General features: G+C 52.2%; 1 protein-coding gene across 1 annotated transcript in view; it reads right to left on the bottom strand.

Moving 5' to 3' along the window:
* Positions 1-2,325: 2,325 nt before the first annotated feature.
* Positions 2,326-22,636, bottom strand: part of LOC126498958 (cadherin-23-like) — a 255,620-nt gene continuing 235,309 nt past the window's right edge. The window contains exons 20-27 of the mRNA XM_050137954.1: positions 17,923-18,035; positions 16,983-17,090; positions 12,100-12,289; positions 11,626-11,771; positions 9,200-9,419; positions 7,531-7,683; positions 5,661-5,774; positions 2,326-2,965 (exon numbers count right to left, since the gene is read on the bottom strand). Of these exons, the coding sequence (XP_049993911.1) occupies positions 2,736-2,965; positions 5,661-5,774; positions 7,531-7,683; positions 9,200-9,419; positions 11,626-11,771; positions 12,100-12,289; positions 16,983-17,090; positions 17,923-18,035 (1,274 nt within the window). The 3' untranslated portion in view covers positions 2,326-2,735. The remainder of the gene's footprint in view (positions 2,966-5,660; positions 5,775-7,530; positions 7,684-9,199; positions 9,420-11,625; positions 11,772-12,099; positions 12,290-16,982; positions 17,091-17,922; positions 18,036-22,636) is intronic.

Here is a 22,636-nt window from a genome sequence, read left to right as displayed (position 1 = left end):
CAGTGTTTCCTTGTATGTCCAGCCCATATCCTTTCCAGAAGACTCTGATGTTAGCCACTTCTGCTTATTAACAGACCCTTGGCTCAAAATACCCACAGGTCTTTAGACCTTTACTCTGTGGCCCTGAGGTACAACTTGGGGGTACTGCAGCATCCCCTTTTGGAAGCTAGGTGTCTACTGATCCCAGGGATAGCATCCTCTGCTCCGCCAGAAAGCTTGCCTAACTTCTGAAGACCCAGCTGAGAGCAGCTGCTAAAAGGCCCAGACACCTCAACCAAGTGGGATATTTGCCTATTCTGGGTCTGCACTAGCTTGTACTTGTGCTAACTTAATACCCAAGGGAAAGCAACCTAGGGATCCGTTTCTTGACCTTCTCATCCCTTCTTGTGGATCTGGTTAGTTGCCAGCTAGGGGACTGGCGAGTGTCAAATCATGAGTCTGGAAACTCCCTTTGTGGCCTCCTGTCAGGACAGATTAGGAGGACTTGAAGATGTCAGCCTACAGAAGAAGTTTCCTATACGCCAAGGGCAATAGTTCACACTTGTACTCCCAGCATGCAACAGGCTGAGGCAGAAGGATTGTTCAAGACCGCCTGGCTACAACATAAAGTCCTGATTCAAATGAAATCAAAACAAGTCAGACAAACAAAAAAAGAGGCTGTTGTTTAAGGCTAGGTGGAGGCTGTGTCACCGTGACAGGAAGCTGGCCACTGTCGATACTGGAAGGGATGCTGCCTGGACTCTGAGGACGCATGGCAGTGGTACCGCTGGGAAAGAGATGGCCTCCTCTCAAATAGCATGGGCCAGACCTCTCAGGACAGTGGTAGGATCAAGGCTGGCTCGCACGAACTGTGCTCTGTGCGTTGTGGCAATAACTTCATCAAGTGACCTGTGTAAGTAGGCCCACTGCAGTGTGGTATGGGCTGCTGGGAATCCCAGCCTTTGGTCCCATCTTCTATAGCCAAGGCCTCTGCTGCATCTCAGACTTGAAGATTACACAGAGGGAACTTGCGATGCTTAGGTCCTGTCCCAGAGTCAAATGACCCAGGACCCCATCACAGGGCTGCTCCCCGCCCTGCTATGACCCAGAATGAAGTCACCCAATATTCCCAAGGACTAAGTGCTGGTTTTGACGTTCTCTAGATCCAAAGCCTCCACTGGTTTCCCTTGCCCACTGGATGTATCCATTCTACAGTGTGCTGCAGGATCTAGGCAGTAGCTGCAATTTATCTTTCTAGCCTCACCCTGACCAGACACTTAAGGCAACTGAACGATCTGTCTTCCCTGTCTATGGTTGAAGCTTTACTGGCACCCACATTGTGAAGCCTTCTTTGTTTTGCAATAGAACTGCCCTTCTGTCTGGAGCTCCTCCGGTCTCTCATCTGTCTTAGGGAGGCCAGCAGCATGTACAGTCTTGTCTATCTCCTTTCCTACAAGACTGGGAACTGCAGGGAGCGACATCATGTCCCAGCACCCACTGCATCCCTAAAGCGGTAGGTATCTAGTGTGAACCTGCCCCACACCAATGGCCTAGTGTCCCCTGTGATATCCCTAAAGGAAGGTGGCTCTCCAAGCTTACTATGGAGGTGAGGTCACTGTGCCTTCCTCCTGCATCCTTCTGACAAGGTGGGGGTACCTTTGCAGGGCACTTCTACAGCCTGGGAGAGAAAGTGTCTTGAGACCCTGAACATCTGAGAAGTGGATAGACCAGGGTAGCCCCACGTCACTCAGGGACTCCAGGTTTTACATACATAGAATCCAGGATTTCAGGACCAGGAAGCAATCTAGCTTCTCCCCAAAGGACTTTGAGCATCCCCCCTTGCATCTTCACCCCACCTGAAGCATCTTAGGCTAGACTCCCCCATGGCCTGCTATGCCCTATGTTGGGTAGGTTACAGGTTCTGGGGTGCCTATGAAATGGAGATAGCAGGTACTAAGTTAGGGTGGTGTTCCATTGCTTCCTGGGTGGGGGCTCTGTTTTTTTTTCTTAGCTGAGGCCAGGGACTGGGTAAGGACCCATTTTCTCCCTCTCTCTAGGAGCCAGCTGCTAGATTCTTATATGTCTCTGGCCTTTCTGGACTCTATTGAAGTCAGCTTTCTGTTCCTTTCTTGATCATCCCCAGTTTCCCCCACAGGGAAGTGGGCACTCTCCCACCCCCTCTTCCCTCCTTCCTGAGCTAGGGAATGGGCCATAGCAGCAGGCCCATCTTTGTTGAGTTTGGCTTACTCTTGGATTGTGTGGAAAACACTGAGGTTGATGAAGTGGGTCATTCAGTCCCTGTTCTTCCCCCAGCAACTAAGTAACAACCCCCTATGTGTATACGTGTGTGTGTGTGATGTGCGTGCACACACATCACACACACACACATGCATGCACACATGCACGCACACACACACACATCATTTTCAGGGTCAACTCCCTCTGGGCCTCTTAGCTGTGACTCCTACTCTGGGCCAAGGAGCGCTGTCTTCTTTTGCCTGCTTTCTTCCAAGGGGGGAGCCTGGCCAAGATGCTGTGAAAGCCTCTCTGTCTGGCCTTGTTGAGCCCTGGCTCTCTCTCCTTGAGTCCCTTCCAGGAAAGAGTTACTTTCCCCTCCCAGATGCTCTGAAAGGCTCTGGGGGAAGCTAAGGCGAGCCAGGGCCCTGTCCTCAGCTCACACAGAAAGGAAGAGGGACCATGCATTCCTTTTCTTGAAGTGCAAGCTACTTTCAGGCCACGCTGGACCGCTGCTGTCCCTACCGCTTATGACATGATGCTCCTGAGCCTGTGCCCTCAGGGCTGAGCATAGCCCAGTCCGGCCCCAGTCTGCCACCTACCTGCACGATGCTGTGACCCTCTGGGATATCTTCTGGGACGCTGGCTTCATAGCTGCTTTGCAGAAAGATGGGCCGGTTGTCATTCACATCCAGAACGGTGACAAACACGGTGGCCGTACCAGTGCGTCGCTTGCCTACAGGGCCATTGTCTGTGGGAGGTGAAGAGAACAGACATTAGAAGCCTGATACTCCAGGCCATCAACCAGAGTTACACTGACCTACACCAGCCTCAAGGGGTAGTGGCTCATGGCCCTTCCAGACGATCAGCAACACTTAACAATACCCAGGGATGACCTAATGCCATGTCACAGATAAACTTCATTGGCTCATTCAGTTCCCACAACAGCCGGGGGAAGTCAGCAGGATTCTCTCTCCCAATTCACAGCGGAGCTAAGCAAGGCTCTGAAGAAGATGGGATGAAGGCTCAGATTTCCAGGAACCTATCCACACTGGGTCATGTCATAAAAGGGACTTTTGGATATTTGATTGTGCTAGGGATCTTGAAGGGAGGCCAGTCCCGTTATCCATTTACCCAGCGATTAGGTATCCTTGGAAGACACAGTGGGTACCTGTCGTTCCTAACGGGGAAGCCAAGGCCGGGGAATTGTGAGAGACCAGTCATTTGAGTGCCGCCTCTCTCAAAACATAACCACCAACAAAGAGAAAGTCAGGTGAAGATGGGGCCACAAGCCAACTACGGCCACCAGACACGGAGAAGAGCAAGGAGGGATTCTGTGGAGGGACGGCGGCTCTGCCGACACCTTGATTTTGAACTTCTGGAACCAGAGACACCACATCTGTGTTCTTTTAAGTCACCACAGTTGCGTTGATTTGTCCCAGTAAGCCTGGGACCCACACAGATGAGGAGACATGATGCTGCCTTCTGTTCAAGTCAGGGTGCAGCGAGGGGCAAGGGAACAGGCTAAGACACTGGGTCAGCCACCTCAAGGGCCAGTGTTTGCTGCTCCAGTCACAGATGATGGGCAAAAAGTGGGCCCAGGGACACCGGGCTTCTGATTCCTCAAAAGAGACTGAGCATCTTAACTTTGGAATAAAGGCTTTTTAAGAAAAAAAATGTCTCCCACTAAACATTATTGTTCCTTATTAAACATCGGGCTACAGGATGAGCTTAGCTCTCAAGCCTAAGGTATGCTGGGACTCTGCAGGAGCCAGCCAGGGTGGAGAGCAGTGACAAAGGTCATTGGCCCACCTGGGAAAGCTTCTGAACATCCTCTCCAGAAGATGACACTCTTGCCCCAGAGCTATATGTCCCCACCAGGATACTCAGCCCAGGGGGGAGCAGGGGAGTATGGTTGGTTGGGGACCGATGGTGACTTGGTTTTTCTTTCTAGTTGAGTACACGCTGGGGTATGGGTCATTGACCACAGGGTGGTCCCTTTTACTCTTGTAGGTTCCTCCCTCTCACCCAAAGGCCCTGCCTCAGCTGAAGATGTTGAGCTAGAAAACCTTCATGGATGATGGGACCAGAGCCCCGTGCTTCTGCCAGCTCAAGCCAAGGCTGGCTCCAGTGTGGTGATGGCCCTCCAAAAGGCACTGTGCTCCCAGGCTGCACTCAGGATGGGTAGAGAGCAGAGCAGGGCCTGGCTGAGCTGGGTGGGACATAGCTCACTATAGAGGGGGCTCCTGGGAGGACCAAGAGCCACTGGGAGGAGGGAACACAAGTCTCCCCATATCTGTCTCCCCTCCAGAACCCTCAGGGACTTCCTACTTATTAGAGAGCAAAGGCAAAGTTTTTAACTCAAGATTCAAATCTCCACATCTTTCTTCCCTATGTGATTATAGCCTTTTCTTCCAGAGTCTGCTAGACCTTGGGCAGGTGGCTAGTGTGTACTGGGGGACACATATGCATGCAAGCCCTCCTCCTCACATTCACATGCACAAACACACGCAGAGACATGCACACATGCATATGCACACACAGAGACACACACAGACACATACGCACAGACATGCATGCATGTACACACACACATTATAGCTCTCTTGTTTGCCTAGCAGTACACCCTGCCCTTTCCAGGGAAGACTACACCTGACTGTCCCCCTTGATGTTGAGATCTCGGGTGGGATACCCTCCCCGCCCCATCACCCTGTCTGTAGCACTAGAGATGAACAACTTACAGGCATAACTGGGCACACCTCACTTCCCTAGCCACAACGAGGTGCCCAGCAACCAGCACAGACCTGATGGAACTAATCACAGCTAGCCTAAAGGCTGAAGCTGGGAGAAGGCTTCTCTACTGCTATATTTGAATCTGGGAGGATGTTGAACTGGGGTGGCTGTCACGAATGGCCATGATGGTTCATTGAATGACACAATTAATACACAGGGGCAGAACAACCAAAGCAGGGAGACCAAGGTCCAGTGTTGCCCCCTAGTTCCGACCAGTCACTGCCCATTTATTTTAATGTTTGGTTGTTTAAGAAAAGACTCATGTAGACTAGGCTGGTCTCAAGCTTGCTGTGCTGTTGGGAATGGTTCTGAACTCTGGATCCTTCTGTCCACACCTCCTCTGTGCTAGGAGCACAGGTATGTGCCATCAAGCATGGATGCACGATGCTCATATGTCACCTGTCTACCCTTCTGCATTGTTCCGGCATAGCAGCAATGAGTCTACTTAGTGGCCTGCGTGTAGCCTTACCCTTCTTAGCACTTATGAGCATAGGACGACAACCACCCACCCCACAGTGCCCAGTAATACTATGAGTGTGGTGGGCTTTTCTTCACTGGCCTGAAGGCAGAGTTTGGGCTCTAGGCCTGGTTCCCCAATGCGAGCTCTGCCTAGGATAACGGTACAGACAATATGCAGGGCAGCTAGCTCTTACCGATGGCCTCCAGCACGAGCGTGTAAGAAGCAGTGGTCTCACGGTCCAGGCCGACGACGGTTCTCACCACAGCATCCCGGTAGCCTACACTGAACTTCCCATCCACATTTCCCTCTGCGGGCAGAAGTGAAGGAAGATTTAAGTTGGGCAGCAGAGCTCTATATGGGACAAAGGGAGGCATCGTGACTCTCTCCCTAACCAGGGACCTACACAGGACCCTTCAAAGGATGCTATTAACCTCTTATAGGTGGAGGGCACAGCCTAAATGACAGGAAGCCTAAGTGTTCAACATCTGTTGTGTACTACAGTGTACCAGGCACTCCAATTATGGACCGGTTCATCTAATCTCCACTTGATCTGAGGGAGGTTCTGTGCCCTGTCCTGGCTTCTTCCTGAATGTTAGCTCTGGAGCTTGGGTCCTGCCCATATTGCCCTAGCCTTTCTTTCAAAGGAGACTGAGCAGCTGACTTGGGTAAGGACTTTCACATGTGGCCAAGGACTGACTTTGGGGTGAGGGTTGGGTATCTCCCAGGACCCTCATCTTTGGGGATAGAGAGGGTTTAAGGACTACAGCTCTCTGGGCAGGGACTCATGGAGGACTGGAATGGAACAGAGGGGCAGGTGGATTGGAGACAGGCAAGGCTTGGTGGCCCTCCCTGGATGGTGGTCCCCTTGTGGGTAAAGTCAGGGGAGGTCTCTCTGGGACCAGCGAGAGAGAAGCAGCCAGAGTGAGCTGGTTGTAGTGCAGCACTCTAGACAGCAGAGGGGGCTGTTGTACTGTGTTTGGAACAAGCAGGGAGGCTCAGTTGGTTTCAGAGATTGGAGCTCGAGGAGGGCTCAAGGCTAGTGAGCAGGAATGGGTCACTTCGCTGCTCCTGGGAAATCTTTCTCTTTATACGGTTTGCACCTGAGGGAAAGTGCTGGAAGTCAGCTTTCAGACTCCTCAGTCTAATGTCTTCTGTGATGGACAGAATCTAGTTCTGCATGGGGCAGGGAGTAAAGCGCCAGTTAAGTGTTAGCGGCAGAACCTCTAGATTTGGTGCCATGTGTGAGTCTCCCTAACTGTGGCTTCCAGGAACCGTCTTTGGGACAGGAGGTGAGCATGAGTAAGAAGGAGAGAAAGGCCTGGGAGGGAGAGCCTGGGGGCTGAAAAGTCAGTCACTGTGGCTACAGGAAGCCATGAATGACATGTAAAATGACATGTAAGCCCGGGATCCCGTACTGCTGGGGCGAGGTGTCAGGGAGGGTAGTGTGTCCACTGTGCATGTGTTCGGGTTCATGTGCACAGATGTCGTATATATGTGACAGGGACCCAGACAGCTCAGAAGCACAAAGAAGGTGGTCAGGGGAGGGCTGAGGGATGGGGAGGGCTCCTCCCACCTGCCCTGCATCCTAGAGCCTGTCAGGTAGGCTATGCATTGAGATGAGCTGAGAAACGGTTCTAGCTCATGAGATGATGACCGCAGAGCGTGTTTTACCCAACAGGTTCCACTACTGTGGCAGGTTCACTTTCCCCAGAGAGCCAGGCCAGGACCTCATTGGCTTTAGCCACAACATGGTGGTAGCTGCTGAACATGTTCCAGCCCAAACTAATCCATTTAGGGAGTTTGCAACCATCTGCCTCTCAACAGATAGGCGTTCTCGGGGAAATATGAAGCCACATTCCTGCAGCGACTGCCTTCTCACCCCAGCCAACACTGTCCCCTCTGCCTACCCCCTCCCCTCTACACCTTCAGTCTTGAAGCTCCCTGAGAACCAGGAGTGAGTGCTTGGGGGAGGCATGAAGGTAGAGGGCCATGCTCCCTTTACACGCTTCTGTCCCCACCTGGTCCGGGTCCCTGTCAGGAGGGCGGGGCAGCAGGGGAACTACCTGTGATGAAATAGCTGAGCTCCGCATTGAGGCCCACGTCATTATCTGTGCAGTTCAGCCAGACCACACGGGACTCGCGGGGGACGTCCTCAGACACGGACACACTGTAAACAGCAGGGAAGAAGGTGGGCGTCTCGTCGTTCACGTCCAGCACTGCAAGCAGAAGAGACACTAGGCTAGGCCTGGCTACTCCCGTGGACGCCCAGGACCTGGCAGCAAAGGATTCCCAAAGGGATCGTGGGCTTCAGGTGACATCTGTGTCAATGCTGTCTGGTTATGAACCGAGGGGTCCTGTATGGTGGCTGAGCTGGAAAGGTCCAAGCCGAGTGGAACCGGCACACACACACACCATTCCCATGATACAGGCATGATAAGGCCAGTATGTCCTTAACAACAACAACAACGGCAATAATACTAATTACAGTGACACTAATGGTTTCCCACTCAGTCCACAACCACCCCCTTGGCGTCATTCTAAGGTAGGCAACATTAGCCACACTGTACATGGGAGGACAGGAGCTCAGAGCAGTTGAATAACTTCTCTGCTGTCGCACAGTGATAGAGGGGAGGGGCTGTGGTCTTGGAAGAGAGCTACCCCAGTTTACAAAAGGGATCCCAGGGCAAGAAGCCAGCTCTGAGGGGTTTCCTTCCTAAAAATTGAATTTCCCTTAAATGTTTGTATGCCTAGCTTTTCGCACGAGCCCCCACTTTCCTGAGCATATGGGGTTTAGGGTGACCCTTACAAGTGAGACGACTTCCCTGTTCTCTGTAGTGTCACCAGAAGTGACAGGCCATTGTCACTATCTGTGGATTTGCTGAGCTTGGGATGGAGGTTCTTTGGGGGGGGGGTCCTCTTTGAAAAGGGGATGCACTTCCTATTGATTATTTGGTGAAGAAATGGGTCCCCAAACTGGCTCCCGGCATCTACTAGGGAGTCTTGTATCCACAGACAAGCGAGCAGCTGACTCTGAGATGCTCGCAGCTCTGAGATGCTCGCGGTCCCTGTCTCCATTAACACGGCTCTGTGTCCGCGTTAGGTCAGCAGCTACCTCTCTGCTTCCCTGTATCCTCTGGTGGAGGACCAGGAGGGCCAGGCCAGGCTAAGTCCTGCTCCTACTTCCTCAGGTCCTTCCTGACTCTACTCGCACTCTGTCAATGTCTCCATCTTTCTCAGAGCTAAAGACCTTTGCAGATGGGAGATTGTATTCCTTCATATAGGGTGAGCACAATGGCACTTAGCCCCAAGGGGTGAAGAATCTGGGAGTGGAGGCTCCTAGCTAACTTCTTCCCACCATAGCCATACCCTTTTATGAGAAGTCCTATGGTTCCATGCCCACAGAATGTGGAGTCTCCTTTACCTCGGAGAAAACACCGGCTTTCTGAAGATGACAGCCTGCTGGGAACCCTGGGGACCCAGGGTCAGCTTTGGCCCTCTCTATAGATGCTGTGATGGGAGAGTAGGAGGGATGGAGGCCTTGGTGGGGTTCTGGGCTTTGAGGCAGTGGTCAGGTAGGGACAAAGCTCAACTAGCATCTTGAACACAGTAGAGACAATCAAGATGGGGCTGTTTGGCTTCCCACTGGAGCAGGTACCCTGTGGCTAGTGTAGGGCTGGTAAGTGATGGTACTGTCCCAGACCCAGCTCCTAGCAGGAGGCATCCCTTACTTACCGCGGATGGTGAGCGTGCTAGTGGAGCTCTTGGTAGGTGTGCCTGCATCGCTGGCCACCACCCGCAGCTGATACTCGGCGATGCGCTCACGGTCCAACTCGGCTGTGGTCGTGACCACACCACTGGTGCTGTTGATGACAAAGTCCATGCGGGGCAAGCCCACCTGCATGCGATAGGCCACCAGCCCATTCAGGCCCTCGTCCAGATCGACGGCCACCACCTGGGGGGAAGGAGAGGCTACGTGAGGGGGTGATGCCAGGCTGAATGCTTTCCTGGGAGTAACTTCTCCTTTCCTACCAACCAGAGCTCAGTTTATCAAACACACTTGCTCCCCTGTGAACCTCAGGCTGGCCACTGTGCCCTGGGCAGCCTCCATTGGACAGGATGTCAGGACTGGAACCTTCTCAGATTATCTCCAGTGCAAATGTACCAAGTAAGACCAGGGTGGAAGGATTTGCTAGGACCAGATCCAGGGCCCCAAGTTAGGTCCTTCAAGACTTGCTATCCTTTCAGGAAGCCCTTCCAGGCCTCCAGCAGGCCCTGGGATCCATCTTGCCACAGTCCAGAAGCTTTCCTCATCCTCCAGAATTTGCGATGCCGACTGGCAGTATCCCTCAGCCTAAAGACCCTTTTATTTCCCGAGCCTTGGCTTTGCAGCCTCCAGAGTCAGCTCCCCTCTCTGCTTTATGAGTCAAAACAGAGATAAGAGTAAAAAGACATCAGGACTTTTCTCTAAAGCCACATGACGACTTCCTGTTGTATACTTCATCTGTAGTTAAGCCAGGCAAAGCCCTTCCCAGGGTCCCACATGGTTCTCACTGGCAAATCCAGCTCTGGTCAGTGAGCTCCCCAGCACAAGACCCCTGTACACTGAGAATTTCACAGGATCACACCTGAGAACTTGGAGAAGAGCGCACGGCCATAGCGAAAACAAGAGCTTTGTGGTTTGAGCAAGACTCTTGCCATTGGAAGACAATGGCCCCATTTAGTGCAAAGAACGAACAAGGCTTTGCCACGCTTCTCGAATGCCTTAGAGGATGGGGGCTCAGCTTTGACTTTATTTGGGTCTAATCCCTGAAGAAAGTCCTTATACGCATTCAGCAGAGTTCTTTCTTGGCTGAGGTCCTAGGAGGGGTTGGGGGGGGGCACAGCTTAAGTAGGAGGAACCTCTTCCTGAGTCTGAGGTGTCCCTGTCACATTTTCCCAGTTCCTGTAGTCCTCCCTGTGGCGCTGAGCGACTCCTGTAAAATCTGCCCAGGAGGCTTCTCTTTCCCTCCCAACCTAAAGCCACCCCTGCCTCCCACTTCCAAGACTGGTTACTCTCTTGCTCCTACCTCCTTTGGGGATTTCTCCTTGGGGATTGACTGCTATGGTGGAGGTGGAGGCTCCCCCTGCTGGGAGTTTAGGAGAATGTCCCTATTTTTCAGGGATCAAACACCTCATCAGTCTCTTAGAGGGCAGGCACAGAGAGCCAGTAGGCATGGCCAAGGTCTTGTACTCTGGTGTCCTAAGAAACAGCCCTGCCTTCTTGGAATGGGGACAAGTGATACCACTGTCTCATGCATAAGCCACACCACATACAACAAACTCCACAGCTGCTGTGGGTTCCCTGCTGCATAGCCTCAGCATAGCCAGGCAGGCGCTACAGCTATTCCAGCCCACAAGTGAGAAAATCTGAGGCTCAGAGGGGTTGAAGAATGTCCTCTGGGTCACACAGCAATAGTGGTAGAATTGAGTGTACACATACGGCTTGGACTCCAGTACCTTTCTTGTGAGGCCTGGGATTGGAACTCATGCTAGGAAAGTACTCTTCCACGGGTCCCACCCCAGCTCGAAAGGCCACAGTCTTAACCGTGAAGCTTTTGCAGAGTTCCTAAGATGTTCCTGGTAGGACATCACAGCCTCTGAATCAGTGTCTTCAGGGCCTCCCTACTTCTCCTGGGCCCTGGGGAGTTGGGAAGTCTTTTCAAAGCTTCCTTCCCAAGTGGGAGGACTCTCGGTTCTATGCAGAGTCACTTGGGGGCTCACAGGAGGTGAGGGCTCTTATACAGGTATGCTGAGCCACACGTCTGATGGTTTGTTCTAGAAGCTTGCAGCATTGGAGTCTGAGCCCAGACCCCCCAAATACTGGGGTACTTTCTGGGTCAGATCCCCAGAATTCTATCCACCCTCCTGATTTCTGTTCCTGCTTCATCCTGCTCCTCATCCTCACCTGTGACACAGTACCTCTGTCTCTCCAAATCTGACTGTTCTTCCAGACTTAGCTCAAGGTTCTGTCCCCAGGGGCCTCCCAGACCATCTCAGCACCAGTGGTCTCAGGCTGCTTGGCTTACATACTGCTGGGGGTCTTGATTGGTATCCCTTGCCTTGACGAAAATGCTTGGCATGGAGCACACACAGGGGCTAGGTGAGTGAGTAACACTTACTTGGTAGACAGAGACCCCTGCCGGGGTGCCCTCCAGAACCTCAGCCACAAAAGGCAGGTTCTGAAAGGTGGGGTCATTGTCATTGAGATCCAAGAGGTTCACAAAGACTGTGGCGCTGCTGGTGGCCTTCAGAGGGGGTCTGCCACCTGGAAGGATAAGGAGGAAGGAGGCAGGGATGGGAAGATGGGTGTAAGAGAGAAATGATGAAGAAAGAGAGGCATATACAGACCCCCTCCCATCCCAGGTGTCCCTGCAAGGAGGAGTTTGAGCCATGTGTCCCTTCCCAACCCCTCCCTACTGCTGGGTGCCATGGGAGGGTCACATCTGGGATGTATACACCATTTATTCTTAGTGGTGAGATAGCCCTTCTGAGTGGGCTCCGGGACCCCTAAGGACCACCCATGGGGGCATCCCCAAAGGTCAAGAGCCTCTGCCTATGGGGGAGCTCAGAGGTGGGGGTGCAGGAGTCCGTACAGTCTGTTACAGAGACAATGATCTTGCGCATGAGCTCAGCTTCCACGGGGTCGGGGTTCTCGCGGTCCAGCATGACGTGGGTGGTACGGATCTTGCCTGTGGTGCTGTTCAGACTATAGAACTTATTGGGGGGCTGGATGCTGTACACCAGGGTGCCATTCTCCCCCAGATCTGGGTCCACAGCCACCACCTGCCCAGGAAGGAACAGACCTTTTACTGAGTTACATCAAAGTCCCTGGCCCAGGTCCAGGAGCAGGAAGTGGGCTCTCTTGACAGGAACAGGAAGTGGGGAGGGGCATGAGATATATCAGTATCAAAATCTTGGTTCTCTGGCATCTTCATCCATCAGCCAACTATATGGAAGCCCCCTTTCTTATTCAAGTCTGGCTGCCCCATGTATAAAAGTGGGAGGGAGGCTGGGGATGTGGTTCAGTCGGTAGACTGCCTGCCTAGTGTGTACACAGACCTGGCTGGGTTCCATTCTCAGTACCACATACTTTGATGATGGTGGTACCCACTGATTTCCTAGGACTCAGGAGTTGGAAGCAGGGGGATCAGAAGTTCTAGGCTTGGGAGCAGGGAAAGGCTGGAAACCTTTGTTGAGCTTTGGGGAGGATTTGAGTTGTGGAATCTGGGTCTGTTATCACAAGGCCCTTTCGCTCTCCCTCCAGCACTCCTGATGGTGGAGGATTTGAAAAGCACTGGGCTTCTGTGACACCAAGGCCTGGGCAGGGAGCCATTAGCTGAGTCCCAGTTTGGAGGGAAAAATAGCCTAGAGATGCGTGAGCCAGACTCAAGGTCACATAGCACCAGCCTTGGGGTAACCTTGTTAGCTCCCTGGGAGTCTCCCACAGTCCTGAGGCAGCAATGGCTCTCATCCCTCAATCCACCATCCCTCTGTGTTGCAGAACCATGGCGACATCAGAGGTGGACAGGATCGTGGTGGAATGGGGGTGGGGAGGGAGAAAGGATGGCTGTAGTCCCAGGGGCTGCATCAGGACAATGTCATTAACTTCACGACACGGGGGCAATGACAGCCAGGGCTGGTCAGCTCCTCCGTCTCACTTGGTATGAGCTTTTATGCTCTGGCAGCAGAATTTGTCCCCGCTCTGGCTTAATCCCCAGCCGAGGTGTCTCTGGGGTCACTAGACCAGAACAGATAGATATCTGGCCAGGGGCTCCACATGTTGCCATCTCTGGGAGCCAGGGAGAGAGGCTTACAGGGCAATTCCTTTTCCAGTGAGATCTTCAGCATGGGCATCTCATACCGGACTCACCTTACCCTGCACTCTCCCCAGCCCTGTGGTAGCAGAGGGGTGACAAGGGGTCCCCACCTTCCTGTCCTTGATTCTTTCACTGTCTTGTGACCATACCACCTCTTGTCTCCAGTCCCCATAATGGGGCCCCTCCATCCTGTTTTACAATAGGGGACAGTTCATTCCAGGCATAATCCAAGCCAGGCTGCATGGAGTTGCCAAGGGACAGGGAAAGCAAGTGTCCCTTGTGTTTGTGTGTGTGTCTACAGTTCCAGGAGGGACAGGCCTCTTTATCCCCATTTCCTTTTCCCCTTGGATTCCCCAGACTTGGAGCCAAAACAACCCACATCAGAATGGGAGGCCAGTTTCACAGTGAGGAAGACACTCCCCTGCAGAGGATGTCCAGGTGACCACCCCATGCTCTGGTTGGGATTAGGCACAGGCCTTGGCCTCTCGGCCACTCTCTGGTCACAGGGTGGGTAGGGGAGCCTGGGAGAGGGCAGAGGCTAAGACCCGTGGGCTCCTGCCACTTCCCCTCATTTATTTCCCGTTCCACGCTCGTCATTTTTCTCTCACCTGACGGGGAATAATTCTCTCTCTCCCTCTTCTTTATTTTGCTGGAGGGCGTTGAAAGGCTCTAAATCAATGCCCATCAGTAGGTCCTTGAAGGAGGCCACAGAGGCAACGGGGAGAGTGGGGCCCAAGCTCATTGCAGGGGGAAGGGGTGATGAGAGAGGCATCGGGAAGACCCCCGGAGCCCACATGTCCTGCATACTGAGGCCCAGAGAGGCACACACTCTGCTGGCTCCGAGGGCACTGAGCAAAGGAACACACGGGCACAAGTTCATCTGCCACGGACTCTGAAAAATCCTTAGTTTTTATCAAGTTGGGCTTCTGGAGCCGTGGCTGGTGCTTGTGTTAAATGGCCCCTGGGAGGGTCCCAGGCCACCAACGGATTCTCCAGCCCAGATGAGGAAGAACCAGCCCAGGTGCAGAGCTGGAGGGTGAGTGGGGATGAGGCAAACCTCACCAACCCAGTGGCTGGGCACAGCAAACCGCAAGTATCTGAGATCTACTGCTTAGCTACGATCTGCCTCACTCTGCCCCACAGTGACCCTGACCAGGAGACTGCAGGGAGAGGCAACTGCTGAGAGTGGCAGCTGCCAGGTCCTAGGGCTTCCGGCATCCTGACTAAGCACAACCTGACACTGGGGGCTGGGGTGATGGCCCGGCAGGCAAAGCAGTCACCATTCAAGCCTGATGACCCAAGTTCAGATACTCAGATAAACCCACATAAATGCTGCAAGCCAAAGCTTGTGATGCCGGCCCTCTCAGGGCAAGATGGATGCGGAGACAGGAGATCCCTGGAATCCCGTGGGCCAGGAATGCCTGGAGGATGCAGTGTGAATGACAGGAGACCCAAGGCGCTGGGGCCTTCCTAAAGGAATTGCTGTACACCCACAGGTATGTTTCAGGGGTACAAAACTTAAAGAATTGCTATGGTGATTTCCTCTTGCAATGACTCTTCTATGACCAACTTGAGTAACATATAAGCCACTTGATTTCTTGGCTTCATATACAGCTGGGTATTCTACCAAGTCTGGAACACTCTTAATTCTAGAGAAGCTAACCTAGAATTCATCTTTCCATGTAATTAAATGTCTACAAACCCTACATTTCTTAATTATAAAAGCTGCATATTACGTTTGGCAGCTATTTAATATAACAAGTTTTTAATTTTGATTTTACTCTCTTCTTCCTGAGGACCTTGGGGCTGCATCTCTATCTGTTATGCTGTCTGGGGACATACACGTCTGTCTGTTCAAGGTAACCATGGACGGATCTGTAGGCTCCAGGTATGTGTGTGCACATACCTGTGTGTGTGTGTGTGTGTGTGTGTGTGTGTATGTGTGTGTAAGATATTTGTCCTGCTCTGTCACTCTCTGCCATGTTCCCCTAAGACAGGGGTTTTTCACTGGAGTTAGAGCTGGGCTGATGGCCAGCAGGCTCTTGCAATTCTGTATCTAGCTGTCACAGTGCTGGGGTTACAGGCATGTGAGTATAAAGCCACACCCAGATTTTTTATGAGTATTGGGATTTGAACTTGGGTCTTCATGCTCACAAAGCAGGTACTCTCACCACCAAGCTATCTCTCCAGCCTGGCCCTTGCTTTTACACTGTTGTAAGATGGGAGCCAGTGGTGAGTCTGAGCTGAGAATAACATGGGCCTAGCACAAAGCCCATGCTCACTGAAGGTTTCTGCAGTCCACCCCTAGAGCTACCTCCCCTCACTTGCCTCTCAATTTCCTTCAGGGGGAACTTCCCAGAAACACAAGGACAGACAGGTGTTCAGAGGTGGGCATTCCACAGCAACTCTTGGGATCCCAAGTTGAGAACTCCAAGGAGGTAGTTTCAAGCCAGCACCAGGGTGCCCACAAGGTGGCAGCAGAGAGTGCCATCAGGACCCAGAGCCTGAGAGGCCCATGTGAGAACCCAGCTAGAGGTTTCTAACTGTAGCCCTGGCAGTCGAGCTTTGAAAACCCATTCATTTATTCTAAACCACCCACCCTACCTTGCTGTTGGATTCTCTGGGAGGGGACGCGATCTTGCTCAGGGGGAAGCACTAGGTAGGTGATGACCACACTCCTTTTCCCTCTCTGTTCTTCTCTCCAGTTTTCCGTCCTCCCCACCTGGTCCAGATAGACCTTGGCACTTCAGGCTCTAGCTAGTGAGGAGTGTGAACACTGAAGAGTGAGCCAGGGCCCCAGGCACCTGTGTGTAGGTGGGGTAGGTTCTCAGAGCCTGATGAGAAGGTTACTGACCCTGCCCCAGTCTACCTGACTCTCCAGTTCTTCGGGACCTGGGCCTCTGTGAGCCCACACAAGGACAGGGGCTGGATTGGGTTGTTTCTAAGTCCTCATTGAAAAGCCTTCAGGCTTGAATTCAAGTCCTGGCACCATCTCTTACTAGCTCCAGGGCCTTGAGCTCTGAATCCTGCTGCCAGGGGAGGGTATCACAAAGATGAGAGAGAATTCATGAGGCACCCTTGGGGTCGTGTAGGATGGGACAGGTGTTCAATCAACAGAGCTACAGAGAACTGTCAGAATTCATGTCCGATGAAGGACTGGCTGGGTGGCAGCTGGTTAGACATTTGGGGACCAGCCTTCCTAGATGAGGTTAAAATGGAGTTCAGAGGTGGAGGGAAGAAAGACTTATAACTGTGAATCTGAGTGTTGGGTAGAGCAAGCGGTGTGTAGGGGGGAATAGGCTCTGCCGGTCTTCAGCTGTTCTTGCAAAGCAGATTCTATTCTGGGGCCCAGTGTCTCTGGGTATGTTACCTTTTCCCACTTTAAGTCATATGCTGAACACAGCAGCTACACACAGGACAGACAGGTGAATGCCTGGCATCCTCTGCCAGAGGATTCCCTGGGGTGAGCTTCAACCCCCTGCTGAGGCAGCCCCGGGAGCTGACAAGGGCCAGAGCTAACCAGGCCAATGGTTGCAGACTTGATAGTAAAGGACATGAGCTGGCTCAGAATGAAACCCCAAGCTCAGGAGTCCCTGTGGCAGGCCAGGGGATCACGGTAGGAATGCATCCATCCTGGAGCATGCTGTGTCTCTCCTTACCGTGGTCACATCAGAGTCCGGAGGGGTCATCTCCACCAGGTTGATGTGGTAGGGAGCATCCTTCCAGGTAGGGTGGTTGTCATTGATGTCCAGGAGGGTGACGTTCACCTGTGGGCCACAGGGAGTGCTGTGGTCCGCTGAGGCCAACGAGGGCAAGGGCAGGGTTTGGGCACTCAAGGGTCTTAGTTCTAATAGCTCTGTCATTCTGGGTGTTTCAAGGAGAGCCTAGATTGTCAGGGACAAAGTGGACCTAGGTCTCTGCCTGAGGAGGAGGAGGCTTAGGTGCTGTCCCACGATGGGGCAGAGAATGAATTCACCCACCTGGTCTCAATGAAGGTGACACCCAGTCGGAGATCTGAGAGAATCCCTTGAGCCCCCCCCAGGCTCAGCCACAAACCAAGGGATTTCTGTGCTCACGTGCCACCAGTAAATTATTTACGGGCTGGACTGGGGTTCCTATGAGCAGGGCTGGCCTCTACAGGGGTGCACATGGTAGGGCTTGCTGTAACAGCTCCAACCAAGTGATGCCAACTCCAGCCCAGATCCTCTGGCCTGGAGAGAATGGGGCAGCTTCCCAGTGTGGGTGAGGACCATGGGGCAAGGTGAAGAGAGGGGCTTCCAGGACGAGCCCAAGGCAGGCATGAGGAAGGGGGGAAGATGTGGCTAGAGCAATGGGTCACCACTGCCATTCTTCCTCTCCTAGGGGCCCCCTGTGCCTCTCACTTTCTCCAGCATCTCTTCTGCCACCAGAAACTCACTTAGCCCCCCACCCCTGCCAAATTTCTCCCTCCTCCTTGAGGCTCCTTTATAGTGTGGAGGCCTTGATGGGCTTCTGGGCCTCCCCTGAGGGCTAGTGAGTGGCATGGTATACAGAGGCCTGAGGCAACCTGAAGGCGAGCAGGGAGGAAGGCCCTGGCCAGCAGGAAAGGGAAGTACTCACGGTGGCAATGCCAGTTTTCTGGTTGTGGCCCACGCCCCCATCCACGGCCCGCACAATGAGGATGTATTCAGATTTGGTCTCTCGGTCCAGCAGAGATGTGGTGGTGATTTCTCCTATTGGACAGAGAGGGAGATGAGTGACAAGGTGTGTAGGTGTGGGGGATGGGGTGTTGGGGGACAGGAAGAAGGAAGTAGACATGGCCATGGCCTCTGCAACTGCAGTGGGCCCATCTGTGTGCCTGAGAGGGCAGAACACTTATGTTTTAGAGGGGACCCAAGAGCTGGGCAACAGTACCCCTCAACGGGGCAGCTCTGCAGGTGTGGGGCAGGGCCTCACAGAGTAGGAGGGCCACTTAGGCCCAGACTCATTCATAGGACACCTGTGCCTTAGGTTGGACGTTATTTTTTTCTGGCTTTATCAGCTCAGTCTCATCACTTCAGTCTCCTGTGCCTCAGTTTCCACAACTGCCTGGAAGGAAACTATGACAGGACAATTTTACAGCAGGGCCATTGTGGGGGGTCATTTAGCCAATGTCATGCAAACCCCAGAAGAGCTCCAGGGAGGGAGAAAGCCACCGGGACCAGTGGCAGGAGGGAGATGCCCAGGCTGGAGGTCCCACGGGGTTTAGCTCGTAGCTCAGGAGTGGGCATGCAAACCTACAGTGTGCAAGCCAACATTCATGATATACTTTCCCAGTTACCCCACCCATGGTCTAATAATATCATCTGTATTTTTTTTTATAGTGTGCAAACAAGTTATTAACAGACCCATTCAAAATAAACTACAATTTTGGTCAGTTGCTTTTGGCCTTTCTTTGTTCTCTGGCATCACTGGGACACCGATGCCACCTTGGTAGCCTTTTATTTTCTTTTGGTGTGTACGTACATATGTGTGTGTTCTCATGGTGACGATACTAAATGACAGACTTGAATGCTGCATCCCCGTCCACCTTGGTTTAGAAGCAGGATCTCCCATGGAGACACGGGACTGGTTAGACTAGGCTGGGTGGCCAGTGATCCCCAAGGATCCATTTGTCTCTGTCCCCCCAGTGCTGGGATGACAAGCACATGCCACCGTGCCTGGCATTTTTATGTTGGTTCTGGGGATTGAACTCAGGTCCTCACGCTGTGCGACAAGTACTTGACCCACTGAGTCGTCCATCTCCCAGCCCATTGGTAATCGTATATTAGCAAGTGTTTGACAAATGGCTCCCCAAAGAAAACAGAAGCCACTTATTGATTTCAGTGGTACAAATACTCCCCCCAGAGTCATACCAAGTCACTAACTCCATGGCCTTGACTATGGCATTCCTGGAGCAGCTGTGAACCAGCAGATCCGAGCACATCATTAGGACCTGGCCACGCCCAGCTGACTGCGCTGCAGGGGATGGCTTCTGCTTTGAGAACAAAGACCCAGATTTGAATTCTCTTAGAGCCTTCCTGGGATGGGTATCCCGGGGAGGAGAATGAACCTCTTTGAGACTCAGTTTCTTTCTCATTTGTCAGAAGGCGCTCAAACGCCTTCCGCCTTCCGGTCAGAGCTGTTGCAAAGACAGAGGGTAGGGCTAGGGAATGGCTCCATCGGTGAAGTAACTGCCGCCCAAGCCTGACAACCCGAGTTTAATCCCCAGGACCCATGTTAAAGCCTGGCATTGCGGCAAGTCTTTGGAACCCCAAAGCTTTGGGGAAGGCAGAGACAGGAGGATCCTGGGAGCTCACTGGCCAGTCAGGGTGGCTGAATCAGTGAGCTCCAGGTTCCCAGGTTCAGTGAGGGACCCTGTTTCAAAAGGAACTAGAGGTGAAACTCCCACTGTTCAGAAACTGGTCATTTCCGGTAGACCAGTGGTTCTCAACCTTCCTGATGCTGTGACCCTTTAATATGGTTCCTCATGCTGTGGTGACCACCCCCCCCCCAACCATGAAATTATTTAGTTGCTACTTCAAAACTATAATTTTGCTACTGCTATGAATTGTAACGTAAACATCTGATATGGAGGGTATCTGATACTTGACCTCTGAAGGGGTCCCGACCCACAGGTTGAGAACTGATGCAACAGCCTGAAAGAGTTTCCCAAGGCAGGTGGGGATTTACGTGGTACCCATCTTTTTGTTCCTATTGTCTGAGCTGTGTGACATGGGGCAAGCGACTTAACATCTCTGTGCTTGGTTTCCTTCTATCATAAAACAAGGGCATCGATAGCTGGTTCCGTAAGGCCCCCCTCACACTGCTATTTCCCTCCCTGACACAGTCACGTTGAGCAGGGAGCCAGGGTTGGAGGACAAGGCAATGAAGGTGCCATAGCCAGAGACCATAGACTGGCTAAGGTCTGCCAAGGGAGCCACGCTCCTCACTGGGTGGTATCAGTTAATGAATGGGTAGGGCTAGGAACAATTTAATCTGTCCAAAGTTTTAAACATGAACTTGTATTCATGATAGATGGCCTTTCACATCTGGGAAATTAGACTCAATTGATGCCACCACTGTGCAGCAGGCCTGGCTAATACGACCAAGAACCTCAGGGGAAAACGTTCCCACCTTTGGGGAGAGCACATGCTAAGGCAGCAGAAAATGCCAGGGTCCTCACTGTAGGCCCTAGGGAGGAGCTGGAGTCTCCAACCTGCCGTGGGTTGTGGATGGGTGGCAAGATATAGTTCAAATACAGCTCTATGGACCCCAAAAGTTAACATTTGAGCTCTGGGGTCAGCTGGTCAAGCACTGAGAGACCTCAGTCAAATTTTTAGCTAGGCTCTGCCTCAGTTTCCTTATCTGGAAAATCTGGGGGTGATGCCAGAAGTGAAATGGGCTCGTGCTGGACAGTTGGCTAATAAATGGTGCTGATCACAACCCCAGAGAACCTAGACAACAAGGAGGACCCTAAGAGAGACAAACATGGATCTAATCTACATGGGAAGTAGAGAAAGACAAGATCTCCTGGGTAAATTGGGAGCATGGAGACCATGGGAGAGGGTAGAAGGGGAGGGGAGAGGAAGGGAGGGGAGCAGAGAAAAAGGTATAGCTCAATAAAATCAATAAAAAAATAAACGGTGCTGAGATACTATCTGTAGGTTCCATATCTGCAGATTAAACTCTCTGTGGATCAAAAACACTTTAAAAATCGCGTCTGGATCGAGCATGTAGGGACTCTTTTTTCTTGTCACAATTCTTCACACCATATGGTGTCACAGTTTGCTTGTTTGTTTGTTTGTTCATGTGGCTAGGGTGGCCTGGGGCTTGCTATGTAGCTGAGGATGACTTTGAACTCTGATCTTCCTGCCTCTACCTCCTGAGTGCTAGATTACAGGCCCGTGCCACCTACCTGGAACGGAACCCAAGGCTTCATGTGTAATAGGCAGGCACTCTGCCAACTGAGGTATCTCTAGGTCTGGGACAGGTGTGTGTGTGTGTGTGTGTGTGTGTGTACGCGTGCACGCACGCACGAGCACACACACGTGTACACTCAAATGCAGTTGTGCATGTCCCACCGCAAACTTGTGGAGAGAGCAACTTTGGGTGTCAGTCCTGACTTGCAACCTTGTTTGAGACAAGACCTCTAGTTTGCCGCTGTGTAGCCCAGGCTGGCTCATCCATAAACTACTTTTTCCAGTCTTTGCCTACAATCTCCAAGCAGGAGCACTAAGCCTACAAACACACGTTATTGCATCTGGCTCTTTGTGGGTTCTGGGGATGTGAACCTACATTCTCACATGGCACAGCAAGCGCTTCATCATGATGACATCGCTCCAGCCCTGTGCTGGCTTTTTACACAGCATGTACATCATATGTGGTGTTCTTAGTGACTGAGATGACTTAAGGGTGCCGAGGGTATGTGTGGACTGTATGCAAACCCTGTACCATTTTTCCCTGAAGGAGGGCAACACTTTGCTGTACCTGGGACTCATGAAACCCACCCTGTGCAGATTCTGAGGCATGACTGTTGCTTCTAGAAATGTGGTTTGCCAAGGAAGATGTTCTGGGAGTAGAAGGAAGGCCCAGGGTGGAAGGAGAGACTCATGTGACTCCTATCCTTGTCCCTGTACACAGCAACAACAGCCATCTGCTTCCAGAGCTTTGAGAATAAGGGAACAAAGGAGTTGTAAGGCCAACCTTGATCCAGGAGTCATGGACAACAGAAGGTCCTGCTGGGCTACTGACCACCTGTGGCAGGGATGGCAATATCCCTGGAGTTCTTGCTCCATACACAGGGTAACCTGTTGCTGAGGGGTGACCACTAGGCAGGGACTCTGCTCCCAGGCTTTATAGCAGTGAGGTACCCCCTGCCTGCTTGTATGTGAGGATGACAGATTCACCTTTAGGGACTAGCCTGTCAGAGTCACCTTGTACAATGTCCCTTGTATGCTTTCTACTTTTTCAGTGAACTTGGAGCCACAACATGGAAGGAACCTGGGTTTAGAATTGTCATATGAAAGGCTATCCACTGAACATCTGCCCACACTGTGGTATGTTCCCACTGTTCTGAGTCACGGCTAGTCTAGGATAAACCTGTTGGCATCTAGAGTTCCCGTAAACTTACAGAAATGAGCCCCTAGGAGAAAGTGATCTGCATGCCCATTCAGCTGACCTGGACCCCAAGATTTGGAAAACAAACAACTCTAGACACTCTTTACTCTTGCGAGGCAAGGTTTGGTGGACATGTTTATGGTGATATTGCTTCAGGTTAAGATGTGTGATTAACACCAAAGTGAATATTTCAGAG

Source organism: Alexandromys fortis, unplaced genomic scaffold, assembly GCF_014885135.2.
Source record: "Alexandromys fortis isolate MF-2015 unplaced genomic scaffold, M_Fortis_MF-2015_v1.1 scaffold_9, whole genome shotgun sequence".
Taxonomy (NCBI): Eukaryota; Metazoa; Chordata; class Mammalia; order Rodentia; family Cricetidae; genus Alexandromys; species Alexandromys fortis.
The sequence above is the reverse complement of the archived record's forward strand: the minus strand, read 5'-3'. Positions and strand labels throughout refer to the sequence as shown.